The following is a 22,390-nucleotide window of genomic DNA, read 5'->3' as shown; positions in this document are numbered from 1 at the left end:
GACTCACCTTTTCCAGAGTGCACTGAGAGAGGCTATATTCCTCCAGGTTAAAGTTATGTTTCACTGGGGGGGAAAAAAAGAACTAGGTTTAGATGCTGACAGGTTATTACAAGATTTTTTCCAAGTCATATAAACTAAATCTGCAAATTATTAATATAAATAGGCAAACCAAATAGACAAATACTTTGCAGAAGGATGAAATAATGAACATCATAAAAAGCATAAATGCACACTAAATTCATCTTGAGATTAGGATTTTTTATACTGTGTCTGATAATATGTGTTGTTTTATTTAGCATATGTGTTTGGAGAACTATACATGTTCCTTTAGGAACCACATCACTGATATATCCTTAATGCATGAGGAAGATTTCAGTCGTGTCTCATACCCATCTTATGGGTGATCCCTTAGTAGGTTCACCTGCCACACCAGGTCTCTGCTGGTCTTCTCCACCACAAAGTCTGAATGACACTTGTCACTGGATTCACATATTCACATGTTCATGGTTTACCACGTACAGCCCAAGAATCTCCTACCTGAAAGGCACTCTCAGATGCCAGGAATAGAACAACAGAGAAACAGGCAAAAAACCTCTGCCTTTGTATTGCATCTTAATGGAAAAATATGGGCATTAAATTCATGAACACTTAAGTATACAATAAAGTAAATGGTTATAGTAGCTCTAGAGAAAAAGAAAGCAGATAAATAAACTAATGTGTGCCAGGCACTCCTTTTCCATAGGATGTTCAGGAAGGTCACAGTAATAAGGGGATAGTTGAACAGAAACCAGAAAAAGTGGAGAAAGAGTTTGGATATTTAGGAAGAATTCCAGAATATAAAGTCCTGAGGCAAGAGTACTATGTCTGGCAACATTTAGGAAGAGTCAGAAAGTCAGTTGTCTCAAGTGAAAGGAGCATAGCAGAGATTACTATTATCTCAAGTACAATGAGCCAGGCACAGTTCTAGGTACTTGAAATTAACTTCTTGAATGCTCTGGCAAAGAGAGCACTAATATTATCCCTCACTGTAGAGATAAGCCATCTAGACAAGTATTAAGCAATTTTTACCCAATGTCTCTTGGGTAGTAAGCAACAGCAGTGACATGGGAACCAATAAGGCTAACTCTGGAGTCTGAACTCTTCACCACTACACTGTGCTGAGACCACACTGGTCTGCTGCTGAGAATGACTCACCTGAAAGCAAAAAAAAAAAAAAAAAAAAAAAAAAAAGATGATGACAGAAGAGAAAGAATGGACAATCTCAAGTAGCAAGAGAAATTCAAAGCAACAGGAAGTACACCAGCACAGATATGAGGAGGTTGATGGACAAAAGGAAGGTTTCTCTATTGCTTTTATTTTATTAGTGAAATATAAAGCAAGGACATCAACTGAGGGAGGAAAGTGGGAAGGTGGAAGATATGTAAGGAGAGGAGTCGTCGTGAAGTAATCATTTAGGACACTTGGTGTGAAGGATTATGTATACATGGGCAAAGCAGGCCACACCAAAGGACTTTCAGAGGTTAATGCCGTGGATGCACAGTAAGAACAGTCAAGCATGGCTGTATTTTCATGCAGTTTCTCTTCCTGCACTGGAGATTAACCTCTTTCCAGAGAGCTGGAATAACTATTGGTATGATTTGGATGTGAGGTATTCCCTGAAAAATTCATGTGGTAATGCAGAAATATTCAGAGGTAAAATGACTATAAGAGCTATGAACTTAGTGGCTTAATCCATTTGATGGATTATTAATTTGAATGGATTGTTGGGTGGTAACTGAAGGCAGGTAGGATGTGGCTACAGGAAGTAGGTCACTAGGGTGTGTCCTTGGAGATTACCTCCCATCCCCAGCTGCTTGCTTTCTCTCTTTGCTTCCAGGTTGCCACAAGCTAACAGCCTCTTCCATCAAGCCCTTCCCCCATGATGTTCTGCCTCACTGTAGGCCCAGAGCAATGGAGTTGGCCCATCATGAACTGAACCTCTGAAACTGTGAGCTCAGAATTGAAATTTCCCTCCCCTAAATTGTTATTGTCAGGTATTTTGGTCACGGCCATCATCAACTACAATTAGCATTCTTAAAAATCATGCCCTGCCAGTCCTGTTAAAAAGTATACCACACAAATATCTGCCACTAAATTATTGTCCAAGTATGAGCTGATCCTTCAAAAGTTTTCTTTAAATATGGTCATTCTTACCTGCTTCTAATTTGTGAAAGGCCTGGGATAGAGGGTAAACATCTGCCACTGGCAGCTTATAGGTCAACAAGGAAGAAAACCTGGGAACAGGAAAATGTCATATTCAACTCAGAATCTCCCTTGAGGGACAAGACAAGCAACAAAATAAAGATTGATATTATCATCCATTTCCTTTTTTAAAAGAACAATTTGCTTTTTAAAATAAAAGTGATGCAAATCAAAATCATTTATCATTTGTTAATGGAAAAAATTTTTTAATTATTTTTGGTACCTTGCTATTGTAGACTTTTCTAGTAGTGACCTGGCATAGATACATATTATGCTGACTTTATGCAAACTTGTTGCAAAGAAATATTCTAAACTTTTCCCTTTGATGAGTTCAAATTATATTGGTAACTAATCTCAAATGAAAGTTGAGCCTTTGCACCAGAAAGCTAACTTGTAAAGAGAGATGTGAAGCTGGGAGGGAGGGACATAAAAGACCTGGAGACTTTGCTGGCCTCTAAAGAACAGTCAGAATTGATTTGAGACTTCTTGTTTCCTTGTACTACTTCTGGTTGCATGATCTCATGTCCTCTTCTCAATTCTTCCCCAAATAAGACTTTGGTGCTCCCAGGTGGCCCAAAGGCTGACCACACCTCCAGGACAGGATCTCTATAGACTAGTCCCTGCTCCTTCCATCTTACCATTCATGGTCTTCCCATGTATATCAAAGCCTCTTGTCTGATCCATGACACCAAAAGTCTAAGAATAGGACTGAGTTACATGCCCTCAATCATACCTTAGATGCTTCATTTTCATGTGAGATACTTTACATTTTCACTGTGCCAAAATAAAAATAGCAATTTTTATATCCTGTTGTCTGAAATTCAACTCCTGCTCAACCTTCTTGTCCTTTCCCAGTAATAATACACACACACACACACACCCACGCGCACACACACACACACACACACACACACACACACACTCCATTCTTTTCCGTCATAGGCAAGCATGAAAATTCCCTCAAAGGGAGATACATTATCTTGATTGCAGTTTCTTTCATATTGGTATGGGGTAGGGAATAGCTCCCAAGCCTTTTCTAAGGAAGACTCAACAAATCCATTTTTGAGGCCCCTAACTATGATTATGAAGTCAAATCATAATGAAGTTCTCACAGAGCAAAAAGGAATCCACAGAGGGTAAAGTCTACACCTTTCTCTATAGTCAGAACCCCTTTACCTTTCCTGCTGTGCAGCCTGTGGGAAGAGATTCAGAATCTCGGTGTGGACCAAAGACACTTGAGAAGGTTCCTTTACTTTGAGTTCTAGAATGTAATCCTTGCCAAATTTTCTTTTTAGGTGTTGGATGGAACCAATGCATCTATGGGTAAGAAGGAGAAAAACACTACCATTAATATTTTGATGCAATTCTTAAATTTCAGAGGTAGTGGAAAGGGAAAGGAAAGGCTCCAGCTGTTCACAGCAATTCTGTCCTTTCCACAGGGATTCTTGTTCTAGGCTCTGGAGAGATACCCACCTCAGCCTTCCAGACACCATGATGGCCACACGGTCACACAGAGCCTCAGCCTCAGCCAGGTAGTGGGTGGTCAAGAGGACACCCCTCTCTGTGCTCTTAACAGCTGCCTGGATTGCCTGCCTGAAGGGAGCCAAGAAAGACACAGCATTAAAAAAAAAAAAAAAAAAAAAAAAAGATACAGAATGCCAATGAGAGAGAGAGAAAGAGAAATGGAGGAGAAATTTTATAGGTAAGTTTATAATCCTGTTCAGATCCTAATTCAAAAATACCAGGGAAAAGTGTAAACTATGCTTTGATAACCTGAAGGAAAGTTTTTAATATTTTTAGATACTTAAGGTTTTTTTTTAAAGAATACTCTTTTGAAGATAGTAACTGAAATATTTGTAAATAAAAGGATATGCTGCCTTGTATTTCTTTCAGAATAATTGGAGAGTGGGGAAAAGAAGTAGGTAAAGGTGTAAGTGAAAGTTTGGCCTGATATTGAGAACTGTTGAAACTGAGTGATGGACACAATAGATTTGTAAATCATTCTTTGTACATTTGCATAAAATTTCCATAACAGGATTTTTTAAAGTTGGAAAAATATTGGATTATCACAAATATGAAACTGGACTGGAGATTTTATTAATCCAAAGAGTAACTCATAGAAAATAAAGTAGGAAGAGGAAAAAAAAAAACTGTAAAATTTGCATAAGCAATTTGATCACTTAAAAGGGGAAGAAAGGAAATTGGGAATTTACGTCAGTGAATTAACAGTCTCTAGGAAAACAGAGCAGAAGGAGATAAAGGAAACAGTTATAAATATATCAATAATTAAAAGACAAAATCAAAAACACATTCCAAATTAATATACCCAAAACTCCAAGACTCCAACAAACTATGTAGGCTCTTTATTAAGCCTAAATACTGTAAGAATATGATGCAAATTAGGATTGCGTATTTGTAAAATATTTGTTTGCTTAATAATATGAATTCTCTCTGCTATGATTTGAAACTTGAATGTCCCCAAACGCCCAGGTTTGATCCCTAGGGCAGCACTATGGGGGGCGGTGGAACCTTTAGGAAGTAGGGCCTAGTGGAAGGTCTTTATGTCATTGGGGGCACGCCTTTCTAAGGAGACTGTGCAAACTCAGCTCCCTTCTTGCTCTCTTTGCTCTGGCTTGTGAGGTGACCAGTTTTGCTCTGTCACACGTTTCTACTATGATATGCTGACTTGCCACAGGCACAAAGCAGTGGGGCCAAGTGATCATGCACTGATCCTCCAAAGCAATGAGCTAAGTAAATCTTTTCTCTTTATAAGTTGCTTCTCTCGGGTATTTACTATAATGCTAGCTGATGAATGACTAACACATCATCTTTCCATTACTATGATAAAACACCAAGGAGAATAAACTTAAAAGGAGGAAAAGTTTATTTTGGCTCACAGTTTGAGAAGTTTCAGTCCATGATCAGTTAACTCTGTTGCTTTGGGGCCTGTGGCAAGGTGGAACACAATGGCAGGGAGCATGTGATGGAGCAAAGCTGATCATCTCATGGTGACCAGGAGGCAAAAAGAGACAGGAGTGGTCAGGGCCTTACTACCTGCTTCAAGGGCATGTCCCCAATGACCAACCTCCTTCCACTAGATCCTACCTCTTAAAGTTTCCACCTCCTCTCAATAACATCACAGGTTGGGGACCAAGCCTTCATGAGTCTTTGAGGGACATTCAAGATCCAAACTATAGCAGCTGATTAGCACAGTCTCCACTGAAGCAGAAACCAGTAGATTTGAGGGTTGATTTCCAAGATCAGTTTAAAAGCACAACTTTATACAACATTTACACTGGTGGCTCTGAGGCTTATGGTAATGCTCACCAAATCTGTTGCTGCCCTGTTGGATCTATGCCTGTGGATGGTTCATCCAGAAGCAAGATAGGTGAATTTCCCAGGATGCTCAGCACAAAACATAGCTGCAATGCAGAGAAACAGTCCTGTTTGCTTCCAGGCCATGGCAGCCCTCAGAAAAGCATCAAACATCTCACGTACCTTTCTAGAGGTTCCTGCTGCTAATTTCTGCACTGGAACATTTAGTTGTTCATGCAAGTTGAAAGCCTTCACTAGTCTGATAGAAAAGAGGATAAGAATATGAAGTCAAGCAAGAATTGAAGGAACACTTGGTAGTACTACTCTGGAAAAGCTAAGTCTTAAGTCATGGTAAAGAAAAAAAAACATTTATTTTGGAACATAATATTTTTCACCTCATGAAAAGTTCTCAAGAAAAACTAGAATTCTAAATGACAAACTGAAAATGGATGGCTATTCCATTCCCAGTTTTTTATTAGAAAACTGAAATGAATGATTATTCACAATTATTCATTCACTTATTCCTTGACAATTTTTTAAAAAAAATCCTTGTTTTAAATTCCCTCATTCAGGGATGCAGGAAACCAGGTCTTGTCCCCCAGCCCTGTTCTACCACCAATGCTCTGAAAAGGTGTAAACACCTCCCCACCCTCCACTCTTTGTTAGTGAATTCATTATTAATGATACAGCCTCCCCTGTCTCTTGGCAAAAAGGAATCACAGGACCCCTCTGTACCGGGAAATGACCATGGCAGCATCCCCTTTCTGTAGCCCTTTCACGGCGGCGTACACCTCCAGGTGTTCCTGTACTGTCAGGATGGGCCACAGTACGTTCTCCTGAGGACAGTACCCCAGGAACTTGATCATGTCATCTCCCTGGTGACCCCAAACTGACTTGCATTCCCCAACTTTCAGTTCCACCTGCAAAAGTAAAACAGCTTTAGAAACATGTAGCCTTTTCTCCAATGGCACAAGTAATCAAAAAACGGACACATAGTTAATAAATACCTAAACTGTCAGATGGTCAAAGAAATACCCTAGAAAATTGCTTCATATTTATTAGAGAAAGCAATGCAGTCTATTAACACAAAATTACACTCTGACGTGTGGGGGACTGGAGATATGATAAGCCTCAGGGGTTTCCAAGGTATTGTGATGAAGAAAAGGTACTTGGTTTCTGGTGACATCCCAACTTCTTTTATAAACTTTTAAATGCCCGGTAAAGGTAATAAAAGAGGAGAAATAAAATTATCCAAAATACAAAATAATACAGACTTACAATGACATAATCTATATTTATCAGGAAATTTCTATGCTGGGGACAGAAGGCATTTCTTTGCTTTCCACTACCTGTCCAGCTGTTGGCTTTGTGATCCCAGCTATCATCCTAATAGAGGAACTTTTACCAGCACCATTGGGTCCTAGCAATCCCAAAACTTCACCTGCAGGAAGGAATCAGATTGTCAATAGTGGAAGTGAAATCCCAATTTATATAGACCTGTTTCTTCAATGAAATCGGATCTATGTACCGTCTGTGTCATTTTTAAATTTGTATGTATATGTGATCCATGTCACCAAAACATTCTTTAATTCTTATGATTATATAAAATATTAGCAAAAAGTTTATGAATTTGATATCAATATATTTATCTTCATTCCCCAAGACTTCCTGTTTCCGTTAATAATGTACCCAAATTGTTTTCTATAGTTGTACAGACATAAGTGATTCCTATACCTGGGAAGTCAAGGACACCTCACCCCAAATACATGCCCAAACTACTGCGACCTTTCATCCAAGCTGATATAAATTGCCCCATACCCAAATTCAGGAACAAATAGTAGCCAGCATGTGGATTCTCAAAATATAAATTAAGCAATGACATAGGCCTGCTAAAATCCCCCCAATGGCAATCCACTAACTTGGAATGAAATATGAACTTCTAACTATTCTAAAACCTGACCCCACCCAGCCCCACCCATCATTTGAGTTCATCCCTTCTGTTCTCAGGTGTATTATTGGCCTCTTTGAAATTCAAATGCTCCTGCTGTGTTGATAGGAGTCCCTGCCCCTGTCATTTCCTCTACCTGGATGCTCTTATCTCTTAATGCTTACATGGTTAGCCCCTTCTTATCACCAGATCTGGGCTTTAATGTCACTGCCCAAAAAAGTCTTCCTTAACCCTAATCAAACACTGCTCCAAGGCATTCATGTCATTTCAAATATTTTAATTTTCCACATGAACTTACTTGGTACCTGATACTTTTCTTGTTATTTTTATTTATGGATCCTCTCCTAGGATGTAAAACTTGCTAGGAGAGAGAATTTGCCTACTTTCTTCATAATTATATTTCCAGATCCTAAAATGATCCCTGAAACACTCAAAAAAATGTGTCAGATAAATGAGTGAATGAAGGCCTCCTGACAGCACAGATTCTCAGTGGGTATTTCTAAATACAATGGTCAATTCAAGTGGTTACTACAAACCTTTTTTAACACAGAAAGAGATATTTCTTGCTGCTATTTTCTTCTTCCTCTTTGAAAAGCAACTTTTCCTCTGGCCTGCATACTCTTTGTGTAGACAGCTGGCAATTATGACTGGTTTCTAGGAAAGATGACAGCATGATTTTCCTACTAAATTTCAGACTCTGTGATGCCAAGTTCTCCCTGTTGGACCTTTCATGACTTAGATCATAGACAAGATCATATTTTGAAGAGTAATCCATAATGTTTGTTACAAATATAATATGCACTCATTAGCATGGACAGTGTCCTATTTCTAAATAGACTGAAGAAATAGCAGTTTCATGGAAGCCAGCTCATGACCTTGCCAAAATAGAAGTGGCTAAGCTCATAGAAACATCATGACCTCTACGTCATGGAATAAAAGACTAAACCTCAAAATCTCAATCTCTAACTCGTATTTTAAAACAAATCTCACATACATTTTACAACTCATGAAGTCTTGCTTCGTTTTAAAATGCAAGCACTAATTATCAAAACTCATGTTCTCAAAAGAAGAATAAAATCATTATGTTTCATGTTCTTTTCACTTCCAAAGTGTCTGCATATTTAAGTATTAAAAATGCACCGAACTCCAAACTTTCAAAATGGAAACCAGCATTTGGAACTCTATGTTGGACAATTCTTGGACGTTTCCAGTAACATGTGCTTTATTTCTTGCTTTTCTACCTCATCTAAGTTTGAAGTGGTCAGGGCAGTTGATGCTCTCATTCTTTCTGCTTGAACATCTTCATCTTCATCCACAGGTACTTCTGGATTTGGCTGAACACGTTGAATTTGTGGGGAAATTCTGGGGAAAAATTGAAATGTTACATGTGGTTTTCCAGTTGTCAAGGATGTATCAAAAGTCAGTGTCCAGCCAGGTGCAGTAGCACATGCATAATGCCAGCAGCTCAGGTGGCCGAGGCAGAAGAATTGCGAGTTCAAAGTCAGCCTTAGCAACTTATGGAGGTCTTATGTGACTCAGTGAGACCCTGTCTCTAGATAAAATATAAAAATGGGCTGGGGATGTGGTTCAGTGGTTAATCACCCCTGGGTTCAATCTCTGGTACCTCCCCCCAAAAAAGGGGGAGAGCGAGAGAGAGAAAGAGAGAGAGGGAAATGAAAGAAGAAAAAGTAAGTGTCCCAATGTCCCAAGGAGTCCTTTCTTTCAATAGAGTGGTGGTGATTATAACTGCTGGTGTTGCTTCTGCTTTTTGCTGAGAACTACCACCCCACTAGCCAGAATCCCTCTCTTCCAGTAAGCAGCTTTGACCTTTCAAACTCATCAGCAAGTACTGCTCCTTCCTCTTGACAGTGCAAGTCAGCATCACTTCTCTGCTGGCTCTGAGTCATCTTCATCACACCCATGGTCTCGACATCTTTTCTGTTCACTCCTTCCGGAGTCCCTCCCCCTTGTGAAATACTCTGCACTGTGTTGCTAAATCAATCCCTCCTGTCTCTTCTGTTCAGGAACGTACACTGCCTTGAATGGGAGTATGGTGTGTTTGGCGACTCATCACGTTTTTGAGAAACTAGTCTCCCTCAGCAGCTTTGTGGCTGAGCTCTCCCAGGACTCCTGTTTCTGGGCAGTAAACCAGAAATCCATTGATCATAATGCCAGATATAGTACTGCTTAGACTGTACATATAAATGCATATTCACAAGGTGACAGTACAGCCACTGTCTAGGAATATTAAAGTATGATATTAAATATGAAATTTAAAATTTTCCCAACCTGAAAACGGGATCTTTTCGTATGACTTTCTGTCCACATTTTAGTTCCATGCATCTTAGAACAAACATCAATAGCAAAGCCTGGAGGTAAGGCTGGGAGCAAAGAAAAACAGTCTTATTTAACCTAAGTTCAGAAATGCAATTTAAACATTTAGAAAGTGAAATTGGTGGGGTCTGTCAGGTAACATTGCTGGGAATACTTGTAAGTCAGGGGAAAAACCTAGTCATTCAGTCACAATCCATCTTAGCTGAACCTGTCTCCTTCCTTCTGCTCACACCCCACATTCAGTCTGTCAGTAAATTTTGCCTGCTTCATCTTCAAAATTATCCATAACTCAACTACTTCTCACCCCTACTGTGTTATTCCTACCCAGGTCATTGTTACTTCTCACCTGGATTATCACAACAGGTTCCCACCTGGTCTCCTCAGCTCCTCTTGCCCTGCACTTCCCTTCTCTCCACAGTCACCAGTTATTCTTCAATATTTAAGTCTGATTGTATCACATTGCCTAATACCCTCCAGGCTACTCCACCACTCAAAGTAGTGTTGGTGTCCTTGGAGTGGCCCAGACCCCGCACTCCACGTGGCCCCTTCTCCCAACGCCACACGCCACTGCTTCAGTGACTCCGATCTCTCCTCTGACTCTTCCCCTTGCTCGCTCTGCCAAAACCACACTGGCCTCCCGGATGACCCTGGGACAAGCAAAGGTCACTCCTGCCATCTCACCGTGGAATGTCCTTCTCCAAGCCCTTCCTGGTCACCCATCTAACACAGTAATTTAATTAGCTTATCACCTGTCAACTTCCATCAGAATATAAGGTCTCTGAGAACAGGGATGTCTCTGTTTTCATTTATGCCTAGAGAAGTACTGGCAGAGTATTTAAAGACAGTAGTCTTTCTCAGCCTAAATTTGCCAATGTAATCATTTTTCCCTTTCACTCTCATTCAACTTTTGTCTTTTCACCTGTAATTCAGAAGATTTAATTTACTTTATATCTGTATTTTTTTTTTTTACCAACTTTCTCAAATTTAGTGGGGGCAGTAAACAGGATAAACAAAAAATAATTTTACATTGCATTCTGTCTTATATACTCTAGTCAGGCATATGAGAAGTAATGCTAAGATTTAAGAGCATATTCAAATGTAATTGACTGATCTAAGAGTATATTTAGCACTTTCAGAGCTGGCATATCCCAGACAAGATCAAAGAGTCATAGTAAATGACAGGGATTCAAAAGAATGCGTGGTGAGGTAATAAGGTCCTCTTACTATCAGGCATACTAGAAGATCAACAGCACTCAGGTAATATTTGAATTCTTGAAATTCTTCATAGTACTCCTGTGATTCCTGAAAAGGCCAAAGGGGGGCAGGGTGTAAATGAAAATTCATCAGCTTTACAATTTGCACTTAAATAATATGAAATTTCACAGGCTGACTCTTTTCCTCATTAAGCTCGGTTCCTTGATGTACATCGGTGACAAATTCCCCACAAAGAAACAAGGGAGACTCCTACTCAAGACCTGTTGTTTCTCAATGAGCAGTAACCTCCTGTCTTCCAATTTAAAAAAAAAAAAATCTCTTGGTGTAAAACCAAACATTGCTGAAAGTCCACTGAAAGCAACGCAGAGAGAGGTGCAGGCATTGTGAAAAATTCCAGGAGTTGAAATACCTGTCCTGACTGCCCCACAGAAGCCTGTGCACAGGGTCCCTTCTCCCCCCGTGGTGACCATTTCCCATCATAATAAGTAGTGCTATCACGTTATTCTTTCTTCATCAGTCAATTCATTCTCCTAGTATGTGATAGATCATTTCTCCTCATATGTGACAGATCTAGATTAATGGATTTCACCTTGCCAGTCTACTTATATTCTAAAAGCAAAATGCTTTAAGCAAAGAGCTGAGTTCATAGTCAAGAATTCCAAACATCCCTCAGTCGGTGAAGTATTTTTGGTTTGATGCCTTTGCTTCCCTCTGCAAAACATACGTACTCCCTGCCTCACTCCCCGACAGATTAGCTCTTGAGCTCTTCCTTTAAGAATGTACTTAAACATCACTGCTCCTTGTGTTCACTTGCTTGAAGTTGATCTCTGTCTCTAAGTTCTGTGAAAGGAAGGACTATGCACTCTTATTCATCAAGTGTCCTAATTATTAGCACAATGACTGGCACAGAATAGTGTTTGATACATGTTTTGAATAACTAGATGGTATTGTGCATGAATTTATCATCAGAGTGGATAATGAATGCCCACTGACCCAGAGAGAGCTCTTTTCAATCTGACATTCAATTTCAATAGTATTTATTGAGGCCTATATTTTTGCAAAGTGCATAGGACAAAGCTTTTCTAACATCTTTGCTGAGGTTTGATTTTCATGGCATAATATTTACCCATTTTAGGTGCACAATTTCAGGATGTTTTGTAAGTTTACAAAGCTGGGGGGAATCATACTTCAACTTTAGAACAATTTAATCATCCCAAAGAAATCCCTCACGCTCATTTGCTATCATTCCCAATTCAAACTAATCCACTTTCTATCCTTGCAGATCTGGATAAAGTATTTCCATAGGCTACATATACATTATTAAGGGCACAGACCATAATACTTCTTACCATTACCAAGAAGATTAGAAATACAGTCAAAGTAGATGATGGAAGTAATACCATGCTGACAATAATCAGAGTTAAGTTGAAGTCATTGATTAAAATGATGTTAAGCACGATGGTCAAGACCTATGAGGAAAGACCACATGTATTACATCAGACACATTCAGCCCATACTCACTTGAAAAATCATTTACTGTGTAGATGTTCTTATCACATATATCTTAATTTTTCCATATGCAAATATACTTACATGCCATCACTCTGTCCCCTTCCAGAGAGAGAAGAGGAGGAGGAACTTTTGTTAATGAGAATATACATGACTTTTAGCTTCCCAACAGAAAAGTTTGTAATTTTATTTTTTGTTAACAAGTATTAAGTACACATAGTAATGTGTTCAGTTTCTTTTCCTTCTTATTTATTTTTTCGGTCCTGCAGGACCCAGGGTCTCACTTGTGCTAAGTATGTGCTCTACTACTAGGCCACACTGGCAGTCCCAGCCCTAGTGGTCTTTCAACACATGAGTATGGCATGTACTGTCTAATCAGGGGAATTATCACTTATGTTTGGGGCATCTGAACTCATCTCTTCTAGATATTCATGAAATACATAATAGGCTGTTGGTGGAACTTTAGTCAACCCACTGAGCTATGGAACACCAGAAGCTATTCTGTTTTGGTCCCTGTTTTCAAACTCCCATTCTCATCCTTCCCAACTACCAGTAATCACTAATCTACATTCAAAGCAACTATTTGTTAGCTTCTGCATATGGGAGAGAGCATACAGCATTTGTTTTTCTGTGCCTGACTTATTTTACTAAACATTTTGTCTTCTAGATTCAACCTTTTTGCTGCAAATAACAAAATTTCATTACTTTTTATTTTTTGGTATCAGGAATTGAACCCAGGGGTTCTTAAATACCAAGCCTCTGTCTCCATCCCTTTTTTATTTTGAGAGACAGAGTCTCTATAATTTGCTTAGGGCCTTGCTAAATTCCTCAAGCTGGCTTTGAATTTGAGATTCTCCTGCCTCCACCTCCTGAGCCACTTGTATTACAACCACGTGCCACTGAGCCTAGTTATAAGTAGTTTTGACTTGCATTTCCCTGATAGGTAATGAGTTTTTTTTAAATACATATTTGTATCCTTTTGAGAAGTGTATATTCATATCATTTGACCATTTTTAATTGGATTACTTGTTATTTTGTTGTGAAATTTTTTAGTTCCTTATATATTCTGGATATTAATTCTTTGTCTATTTTTCCATGACCCTAAAAACATAAAAAACAAATAAAGAAACTTCTGCACCACAAAGGGAACAATCAACAAAGTGAAAAGATGCCCTACAGAATGGGAGAAAATATTTGCCAACTATTAATCTAAAAAAGAAAATTCCTAGTAGGTAAAGAGACTGGAGATTAAGGTGAAAGCTAAAGCAACCAAATAGACTTCCTGACCATGCATTATTAAATTCAATCCAAGTTACTAGGATTAAAAAGAGGAATGAGCTTTTTAAAGCTAAGGTAACACCACTATTAATGTGTAAAATCCTGTAGAAGCTGGGCAGTTATTTTAAAAATCCATATTACTATTTTGCTGCTCACCTAGGCTATCACAAAACTTTGTAATCGTCCTGTCTACTCCATTCCTCCCAGTTCACGTGTTTTTCCTAAGATTTTGCATTTTCACAGCAACAGACTCATTTTCTTTTAGAAAATGGTAAATGGTAAAGATAATATTTTTTAATTTTTCTGTTTTAAACATCAATTTATCAGTCAACAAGTATGTATTAGCATTAAATCAAACCTCTGCTAGATCTAGTAATGTACTTGTTAGAATAAAAATTCTAAGAAGTATAATTGTGAGGTTCACTAAATATTATATAAATACCAGGAATTAAGAAAGTCTGAATTACTTACTTTAATCCTTACAATAACTCTGTAATGTAGTAACTGTTATTCTTCTAATTATAAATGAGAAATCTAGGGTTCACAGATGTTAAAGATATTCATATGCTAAGAAATGTTAAAGAAACTGTGGTATATATGCACAATGGAATATTATTCAGCCATAAAGAATAATAATATTACGGTATTTGCAGATAAATGAATGAAACTGGAGAATATCATGCTAAGTGAAATAAGTCAATCTGAAAAAAACCAAAGGCCGAATGTTTTCCCTGATAAGTGGATGATGATATATAATGGTGGTGGGGGAGTGGGGGTTGAGAGAAGAATGGACACACTTTACATAGAGGGAAATGAGAGGGAGGAGAGGCCAGGCGTATGAAAGATGGTGGAATGAGACAGACATCATTACCCTATGTACATGTATGATTACACGAATGGTATGAATCTACATCATGCACAATCATAGAAACGAAAAGTTGTACTATATTTGTGTACAATGAATCAAAATGTAGTCTGTAAAAATAAATAAATAAATAAAAATAAATAAAAATAACCCAGACAGCAAATGGAAAACTGGAATTCCAAACTCTATGTGTAGTTTTCCTAAATTTTAATTTCTTAGTCTTATGTTTACATTTTCATTTAGAAACAACTGGGAATAGAACCAATTTCCTATATCTATACACTCAATAGCATATTTCATATTTCAGGTCTTCTTGAACTCTGTTGAAAGGGTTGTAATTGAATTATTTAGGAACATCACTAACTCCTAACATAAGTTACCTTTTGCCGTCCTTTCCATAGTGCAGTTTTAAAGTACACAGTTAAGTATCCCTTACCTGAAATGGTTGGGACCAGAAATGTTTGGGTGTGGAGCATTTGCATTTTGAGATTCAACTTGTATTGTTCAGACAAGTTGCTTAAAACAAATGTGACTATATGGGACATTACAATGGCAGTCTAGAAATAACTCTACTGTTTATGCATAAAAATGTATATGGGTACTTACAATATAGAAGCAAAATGACCAGAGGCCACTATTTTTTCTCCTCTTACGAAAAATAAATGATATCACATATGTCAAGAAGATAAGAGAAGCTGAATAACCAAGTGAAACAACAACCTGAAGAAATACAAATAATATCATGATCAAAAAATGAAATATCTGGGAAAAAAATCACATTACAAATATATTTTAAACATATTTAGTTGCACATGAACTTTGCAAGAGATTTTTTTTGGTTTGCAGTAAAATAAAGATGAAATTATCATTATTATAGAAAATATTAATGTTAAAATTCATTATTAACTACCTTATTAAAATTTGATCTATGTAATATGTTACTTACCAGAGCAAATATAGCTTGACTTGTAATATAAATGTCCATTCTGTTTGTTAAGTAGATGATTAAATACATTGAAAGGAGAATTAAATTGAAGAGGTTAATATCCACTACTGCCTGCCCAAACCAGTAAGCAGAGGGGAAGAGGCCTGAAATCCATAGCTGAGAACTAGCTTTCTTCTGATGAGAGAACAGAGGATATACAAAGTTCAAGTAAAATGCAAATACAAAGGAAATATGCTGGAAGAATTTTTAAGATGTTTAATCTATTCTTCTAATATTCAAAAAATAATATGTACTATATATATATAAAATTATTATACTATATGTGTGTATATATATATATATATGTGTGAGTGTGTTACTGTTTGTATACTGTGTGTTTACAGTTTATATATTGTTCAGGAAACTGAGGTCTACAGAAACAGTTACAAAAAGGTGGCCATTTAAAAAAAATGTACTTTGTTTTATTTGGTAGGTTTGATTTGTAATATCACTTTCTTATTCATTATTCATATATTTCATCAAAGCATTAAGCTCCTTCCAAAGAAATATTTTGTAACCTGAAGGACATAAAATTTCCTTTGTGCATACATCTTTCTGTAGAGTTATTGGCTCAAGAATGATAAAAGCAGACTTATCTAAATCTGATTTTCATGTTTTGTCTGGACATTGGGCATAACTAAACACAAATATAACATAAGTTGCATTTACAGGATGCAAAGGGAACCCAAGTCTTAAATTTGGTCAACATCAATGATTTCCTCCTGAGTTAGGAACTAATGTAATAAAAGTTTTTTTTAATAATATTTCCCTTTGAAGGTTTAGACTCAGTCTGAAAAATTATTGTACTTATGCTGTAACTTTGAAGTAAAAAGTGTTTTGCATTTTAAAAAAGTTTTTTTTTAAGTTGGACACAATGCCAGTTCTTTATTTTTATGTGGTGCCAAGGATCGAACCCAGGGCCTCACACGTGCTAGGTGAGCGATCTACCACTGAGCTACAAATCCAGCTCCATGTTTTGCATTTTTAAAAGTAAGTTTTCTGGCTTGCTGAAAATAATGATTAACAATGTTATCTGAATTAAAATATAGTTAGGTGTTTTTCTCACAGTAAAACATTTTGAGCACATAGCATTTAAAAACACAATTACTGAAATCCTTGAAGTTCCCCACTTTGTCTTACTTTGTGATCACTAATACTGCTCATGGCGATGTAAGGAGAAAGGCAGCATGCAACAAAAAGTATGAACCCGGAACTTTCTGGCAACCCAGTCCAGATGTATATATTGTTCTGGAAGCAAACAGGTATTAGTAAATTATTTCATGAAATACACACTAATAATCATAGATAATGTGCTTTTTGAAATATTGAGAAGTCAAAATCTAGGTCTAGTTCACAGACGTCCAAGGGAGGAAAAGTGATTTCTTATCCCTTGATGTAAGGCTTCAACTCCAAACAAAGACAAGTCAGAAATGACTTAGGACCCATTTTGGGATATAGATCCAAGAGAAACCAAAGCAGGGTTTTTAAGAGGTATCTGCACACCATGTTGATAGCACAATTACTTCCAATAGTTAAGAGGTGGAACCAACCCAAATGTCCGCCAGTGGATCTATGGATAAATAAAATATGGTATATATACATACAATAAAATATTATCCAGCTCTAAAAAGGAATAAAGTCCTGTCACATGCTACAACATGGATGAACATGAACATTATGCTAGATGAAATTAATCAGTCAGGAAGAGATAAATATGGAGGTATCTAAATTAGTCAAATTCATGGAAACAGAACATAGGACGGTGGTTTCTCCCCAGGAGCAGGGGAAGGGGACAGGAAAAGGAGTTGTTGATGAATAGAGATTTTAGTTCTATCAGATGTAAAAGTTCTGAAACTTTATTTCATAACAATGTGAATATATCTAATACTACTGAACTCTATGCTTAAAAATGGTTATTAGGGTCAATACTATGTGTTTTTACCATGATAAAAAATAGTAATAATTCATGAATTGTAACCCTTTTTAAAAATATTTGTTTACTTGTCAATAGATCTTTATTTTATTTACATGTGGTACTGGGAATCAAACCCAGTGCATCATGCATGCTAGGCAAGAGCTCTACCACTGAACTGCAACCCCAGTCCATGAATTGTAACCCCTGTTTAACAGATAACTCAAGCCTAGGCAACATGTCTTTCTCAGCAAACCAGAGATGGATCTGTGAAGTCCTTAGCAATTGGGAGGACGTATTCTCTAGCACAGAGCCAAAAAGGAAAGCTGGTGCCAAAGAATGTATCTTTGAGGAGATAAAATCTGAATCACAACCCCCGAATCAGTGTCTAACTGAGGCTGGGCGTATGCCCAAACAGCATGGATAAAACTAGAGGGGAGCAACACAAGCCTGTCTCAGAATAGTTCTTCAGTTCTCAAATTTAAAGATTTTGGAGTCTGTGTCTATAAATTCCAATTTTTCTCCAGGTGGAAAAAATGCTTCATTGTTCTCATAGGAAGAAGGTGTGTGCAATTGAGGGTGAGCGGTGCTTACGAGAGTAAACATGAAATTCAGGTCCATTTTGATCCTGAGCAAACAGGCAAAGACATGAGAAAACTGAAAAACCAAAAGAGAGTAATTGTCTTTTTCTGCTATCCACTGGTTCCACTTTCAAAAGAGTTCCCTTCAGGCACGTTTGTGCTGAACTGTCCTGTGCTGTCTATGATCACATTCAACTCACCGATGTATACATACATCACTCACCCCATTTTCTCCATTACCTACAGAAAATCTGCACTTGAGTGTACTCCCAGCACCACTGATGCAATAGAACCAAAATGGAACTCAACACCTTTGTCATAAAGTGGAATTTCCTTTTAACTGGTCCATTTCTAATCCTGCTGATTGCTCTTCCAAACTTCTGGCGTAAAACATTTGGATTCAGTTTTGAGAGATCTCTTTTGGTATCAATCAGAAAGCTATAACCATCTTAAATACTTAGAAAATAATCATGAAGTGGTTACATGGGGGAATCACCATCCAAGAAGGATGATGCAATGGGAAGTCTCTGTCACTTGTGGGTTGCAAGGACAAAGGAAGGGAGTGATATGACTGGAGCCCAGTGTGGAGGGCCCTCTGCTCTTCTATCTACAACCACTGCTTCCTCAACTGTCTGAAGACAGACAGTACCCCAATTCCTGGAGATGCAGCTTGTAGGGGTTAGACACACTTGCAACATACAGGTAGGTGAAGGGCTGAGTCAGGAAGCATTACAACCCAGGATGGGCAAATTCTCCTCCATGTTAGTCAATCTACTCACTTAGTCAATGGAGTTTCCATTAGCAAATTATATTAAGTTTATAAAATTAAAGCTGTATGACAAATGCTCCTGATTTCTAATTCAGTGTTTTCTGTCTCTGTCCTCTCTTTAATACCCTTCCAGGCACTTCTCTACAACTTTTCAGAACATCCTCCCAGGAGACTATGACATAATATTGGGAAGTAGTCACCCATGAAATTTCTCTGATGATAGCTTAGCAAGAAAAAAAAAAAAACACACACATTTTATTGGATATAATATGTTTAAAATGTTTGGATACAATAATGATTTTAGGGTGAATAGTTAATTATGAATATTTAAACCTTAGAGAGGGCAAACATAGGTTACTTATCAAATTCTTAATTTCAGAATCAGTAAATCCAATATTTACCAATGAAAATGGACTTCTCTCAATTCGAATGTACTGTGTATGATTAAACATCCGAAGGAGCCCATTGCTGATAATATTCATGAGGATAGGAAAACAGTGCAGCCTCTTGGTATTACACACAACTGAAAATCCATAATCCTTAAAACAAACAAAAACAATGTAAACAAGATTAATTGTAAGTCCTTGAAGAACAAAGGTATAGTTTTTATGTATAAGAAGCAAAAGTGCCAGATTCCCACTGTGTATCCATCTTCAGGTTAACTGACTTCCCTGAGCACAGCTTTCCTCATGTGTGAAAGAGGACACTAAATGGGTCATTACATGATTTAATGAGATTATATATATGAGGCCCTAGCACAGTAGATAGTACAGAGTCAGCATCCACTTCTTGCAAATATTTGTTTAGTTTTACTGAATGCCTATAATTTTGTCCCCATTTTGTTGATGAAGAGATTTCAGTTAGTGGAGTTTAAAAGTTGCCCTGACAAGGGGTCTCACTGCCAGTTTATGATGACCAAGAAAAGGAATTGTATCTCGGTGGAAGATAAACATGGAGTTTATAAAACATTCATGGTTACACTGCCAGTGAAGCATTTCCACCCTTTCTAAGACAAGGTTAATGTACTTCATGTTGATGCAAATGTTCATGTATTCATCAAGAGGTTTACTGTTGTTTAAACATTAGCAAAGTTCATGCAGTATTTAGGATAAAGCAGCTGCCAAAGTAGTTTCCCAGAGTTGGCACAGAGTGACTACATTTTTCATAATTCATTTAGTTTAGGTAGAATAGAGTTCAGTGACATATTTTCAAAAGTTTTTGTTTGTATTTCCCTTATAGCAAGAAATAAAGAGATAACTGTATTTATTTTGGCCCCTTGCTTTTACTACAGACTAAAAAGTTCTACTTATAATTAGGATGTATTTTCATGTCTTGTTCCTTGATGGAATTCTATGGCTCATGTACCTTTACCTAAATAGCATGTAGAGAACGCTTTTCTCTCAGAGAGTCTGTGTGGATATTATAATATTTTTAGTATTGTATAATATAGTATAGTATAGTATACTATATTAGTATAATATAGCGTAGTATTTTTTAGTATAGTATATTTTTAACATATCATACAGTTAGTTAGCTATTAAATAGATTCCCTAAATTTACAATTATATTGGTTAATAATTTTTAAAAAATTTTATTAGCTGTTGATGAACCTTTATTTTTATTTATTTGTATGTGATACTGAGAATTGAACCCTGTGCCTCACACATGCCAGGCAAGCACTCTACCACTGAGCCACAACCCCAGCCCTGGGTTAATAATTTTAAGATGCAATATTTTATTGAGTTTCAACAATATGATTAAATTTAGTTTCTTTCATATGTAAAAAAAATTATCTAATTCAAGACAAGAAAAATGTTTTACAAATACCCATTTAAATATCACAGTTTATTCAATATGGACTAAAAATGTTTTTTCTGAGTCAAGTAACTGTATCCTAGCTGGGTTTCTTTTCTGCAGTTTTTAAGAGTTAAAATGTAGCACTTTCTGCGCATTTGTGTACAGTCATAAAAGCAAAACCAAAGAGACAGACGTACCTTTTTTTTCCCAGAAACTATGATAGCGCCATTGTATGAAAGGCCTTCAGTGCCATTTCTGTTTTCAAAGTCATCTACTTCCAAAAGTATATTTTGATGCTTCAATGACTGTATAAAATCTTCAATATTTGATTCTAGTAGGAAATCAGTAACAAAAGGCCACATAAAAGTGAGAAAATAGATGACAGATGTTTTTCTAGTGAACCCCATACATAAAGTTGATTTCTTTTTTTTTTTTTTTTTTAGTGCTCACAAATAAAGTTTTATTGGAACATAGACACACCTGTTTTGTTTACGACTGCCTTTGGCCTTCAAAGTCTTGAGTGGTTGCAACAGGAATCATGACAACCCTCAATCCTAACTCTGGCCCTTTATGGAAAAAATTTCCTGACCCCCAAGAACATCATTGTTTAGACTGCACCATAAAGTTGAATTTTATAGCACACTGTCTCTATAGGCATCACAATGATAATATTGGCCCACATAAAAAAAAATCACTCACTCTACCATCTTCTATTTAGCAAATCTTATGCTATGATGAATTAGCTTTTCAATTCTCTTTAATGCCAACTGATGTGTGATCATTAAAGTAGTTCTGTTTTGTGGCTTTTATTTTTAAAAATACATTTGAACTGATCATTTGAGGAGATATGGTTATTATAGGAGTACTTTAGATAATGCACTTTTCTTGCCCTTATTCTTTGAAGTAATAGAAAAGTAAATATATAAATGTATATGTATGATAAAAAAATATTTTCACTTTATTTAACATATTTGCATATATATTACACTCAGGTATATTGTGTGGATATATATTTTTTCTTAGGAAATGGAAAATAAAAAGGTGCTACCCTCAGACCAAAATTTTTAATGTATTCCTAGAGAAGGCAGCAAATGTTATTATTTGAAAGAGAAAAAAGAGCTTAGAAAACACACAGCCTGGAGCACACAGGAACAAATAGCTGCCAAGGTAAAATCAGCTTCCAGGATATCAAAGGTCAGAGGAGAAGAGAGGAAAGGGACAAAGTTGGCATGGAAGCCGCAGTCAGCGTCCTTAACCAGTTAGCAACAGCTGGAGCAAGCTGACCAGTCAGGCCCCAGTTCATGTCGCACACACAGCAGGTGGTGTTGTACCTGTCTCCAGGTAGGAGTCCTGTGTTTACTTTCTTTCTTTTTTTTGGGGGGGGGGGGTGCTGGGGATGGAACCCGGGGCCTTGTGCTTGCAAGGCAAGCACTCTACCAAGTGAGCTATCTCCCCAGCCCCCTGTGTTTACTTTCTAAGAGACATTATCTCTTACCCAGTCAGGCAAGACTTGAAGTAATTCCAAACCACGATCAGGGAAAGATGGAATGGAAAAAAGGAAAAGGAGCTCACTTGCTGTCATTCAGCCTTTGAAATGGGAGTTCATACTAGGATGCATAGAGGAGGCTCTGGTAATGGGCA

At 37.2% G+C, this 22,390-nt stretch overlaps 1 protein-coding gene across 1 annotated transcript in view; it reads right to left on the bottom strand.

Annotated features, from left to right (window-relative positions):
• The window catches only part of Abca6 (ATP binding cassette subfamily A member 6), a 58,071-nt gene that overhangs the window by 1,098 nt on the left and 34,583 nt on the right, over positions 1-22,390 (bottom strand). Inside the window, exons 21-38 of the mRNA XM_047546032.1 lie at positions 20,947-21,080; positions 19,354-19,491; positions 16,831-16,938; positions 15,652-15,825; positions 15,312-15,425; positions 12,403-12,522; positions 11,063-11,140; positions 9,794-9,885; positions 8,746-8,866; positions 8,041-8,158; positions 6,906-6,997; positions 6,292-6,476; positions 5,740-5,815; positions 5,569-5,663; positions 3,715-3,834; positions 3,418-3,558; positions 2,194-2,273; positions 8-63 (exon numbers count right to left, since the gene is read on the bottom strand). Coding sequence (XP_047401988.1) covers positions 8-63; positions 2,194-2,273; positions 3,418-3,558; positions 3,715-3,834; positions 5,569-5,663; positions 5,740-5,815; positions 6,292-6,476; positions 6,906-6,997; positions 8,041-8,158; positions 8,746-8,866; positions 9,794-9,885; positions 11,063-11,140; positions 12,403-12,522; positions 15,312-15,425; positions 15,652-15,825; positions 16,831-16,938; positions 19,354-19,491; positions 20,947-21,080 — 2,042 coding nt within the window. The remainder of the gene's footprint in view (positions 1-7; positions 64-2,193; positions 2,274-3,417; positions 3,559-3,714; positions 3,835-5,568; positions 5,664-5,739; positions 5,816-6,291; positions 6,477-6,905; positions 6,998-8,040; positions 8,159-8,745; positions 8,867-9,793; positions 9,886-11,062; positions 11,141-12,402; positions 12,523-15,311; positions 15,426-15,651; positions 15,826-16,830; positions 16,939-19,353; positions 19,492-20,946; positions 21,081-22,390) is intronic.

This window comes from Sciurus carolinensis, chromosome 3, assembly GCF_902686445.1.
Source record: "Sciurus carolinensis chromosome 3, mSciCar1.2, whole genome shotgun sequence".
Classification (NCBI taxonomy): domain Eukaryota; kingdom Metazoa; phylum Chordata; class Mammalia; order Rodentia; family Sciuridae; genus Sciurus; species Sciurus carolinensis.
Note: the sequence above shows the minus strand (reverse complement) of the source record. Positions and strands in the feature narration are given on the sequence as shown.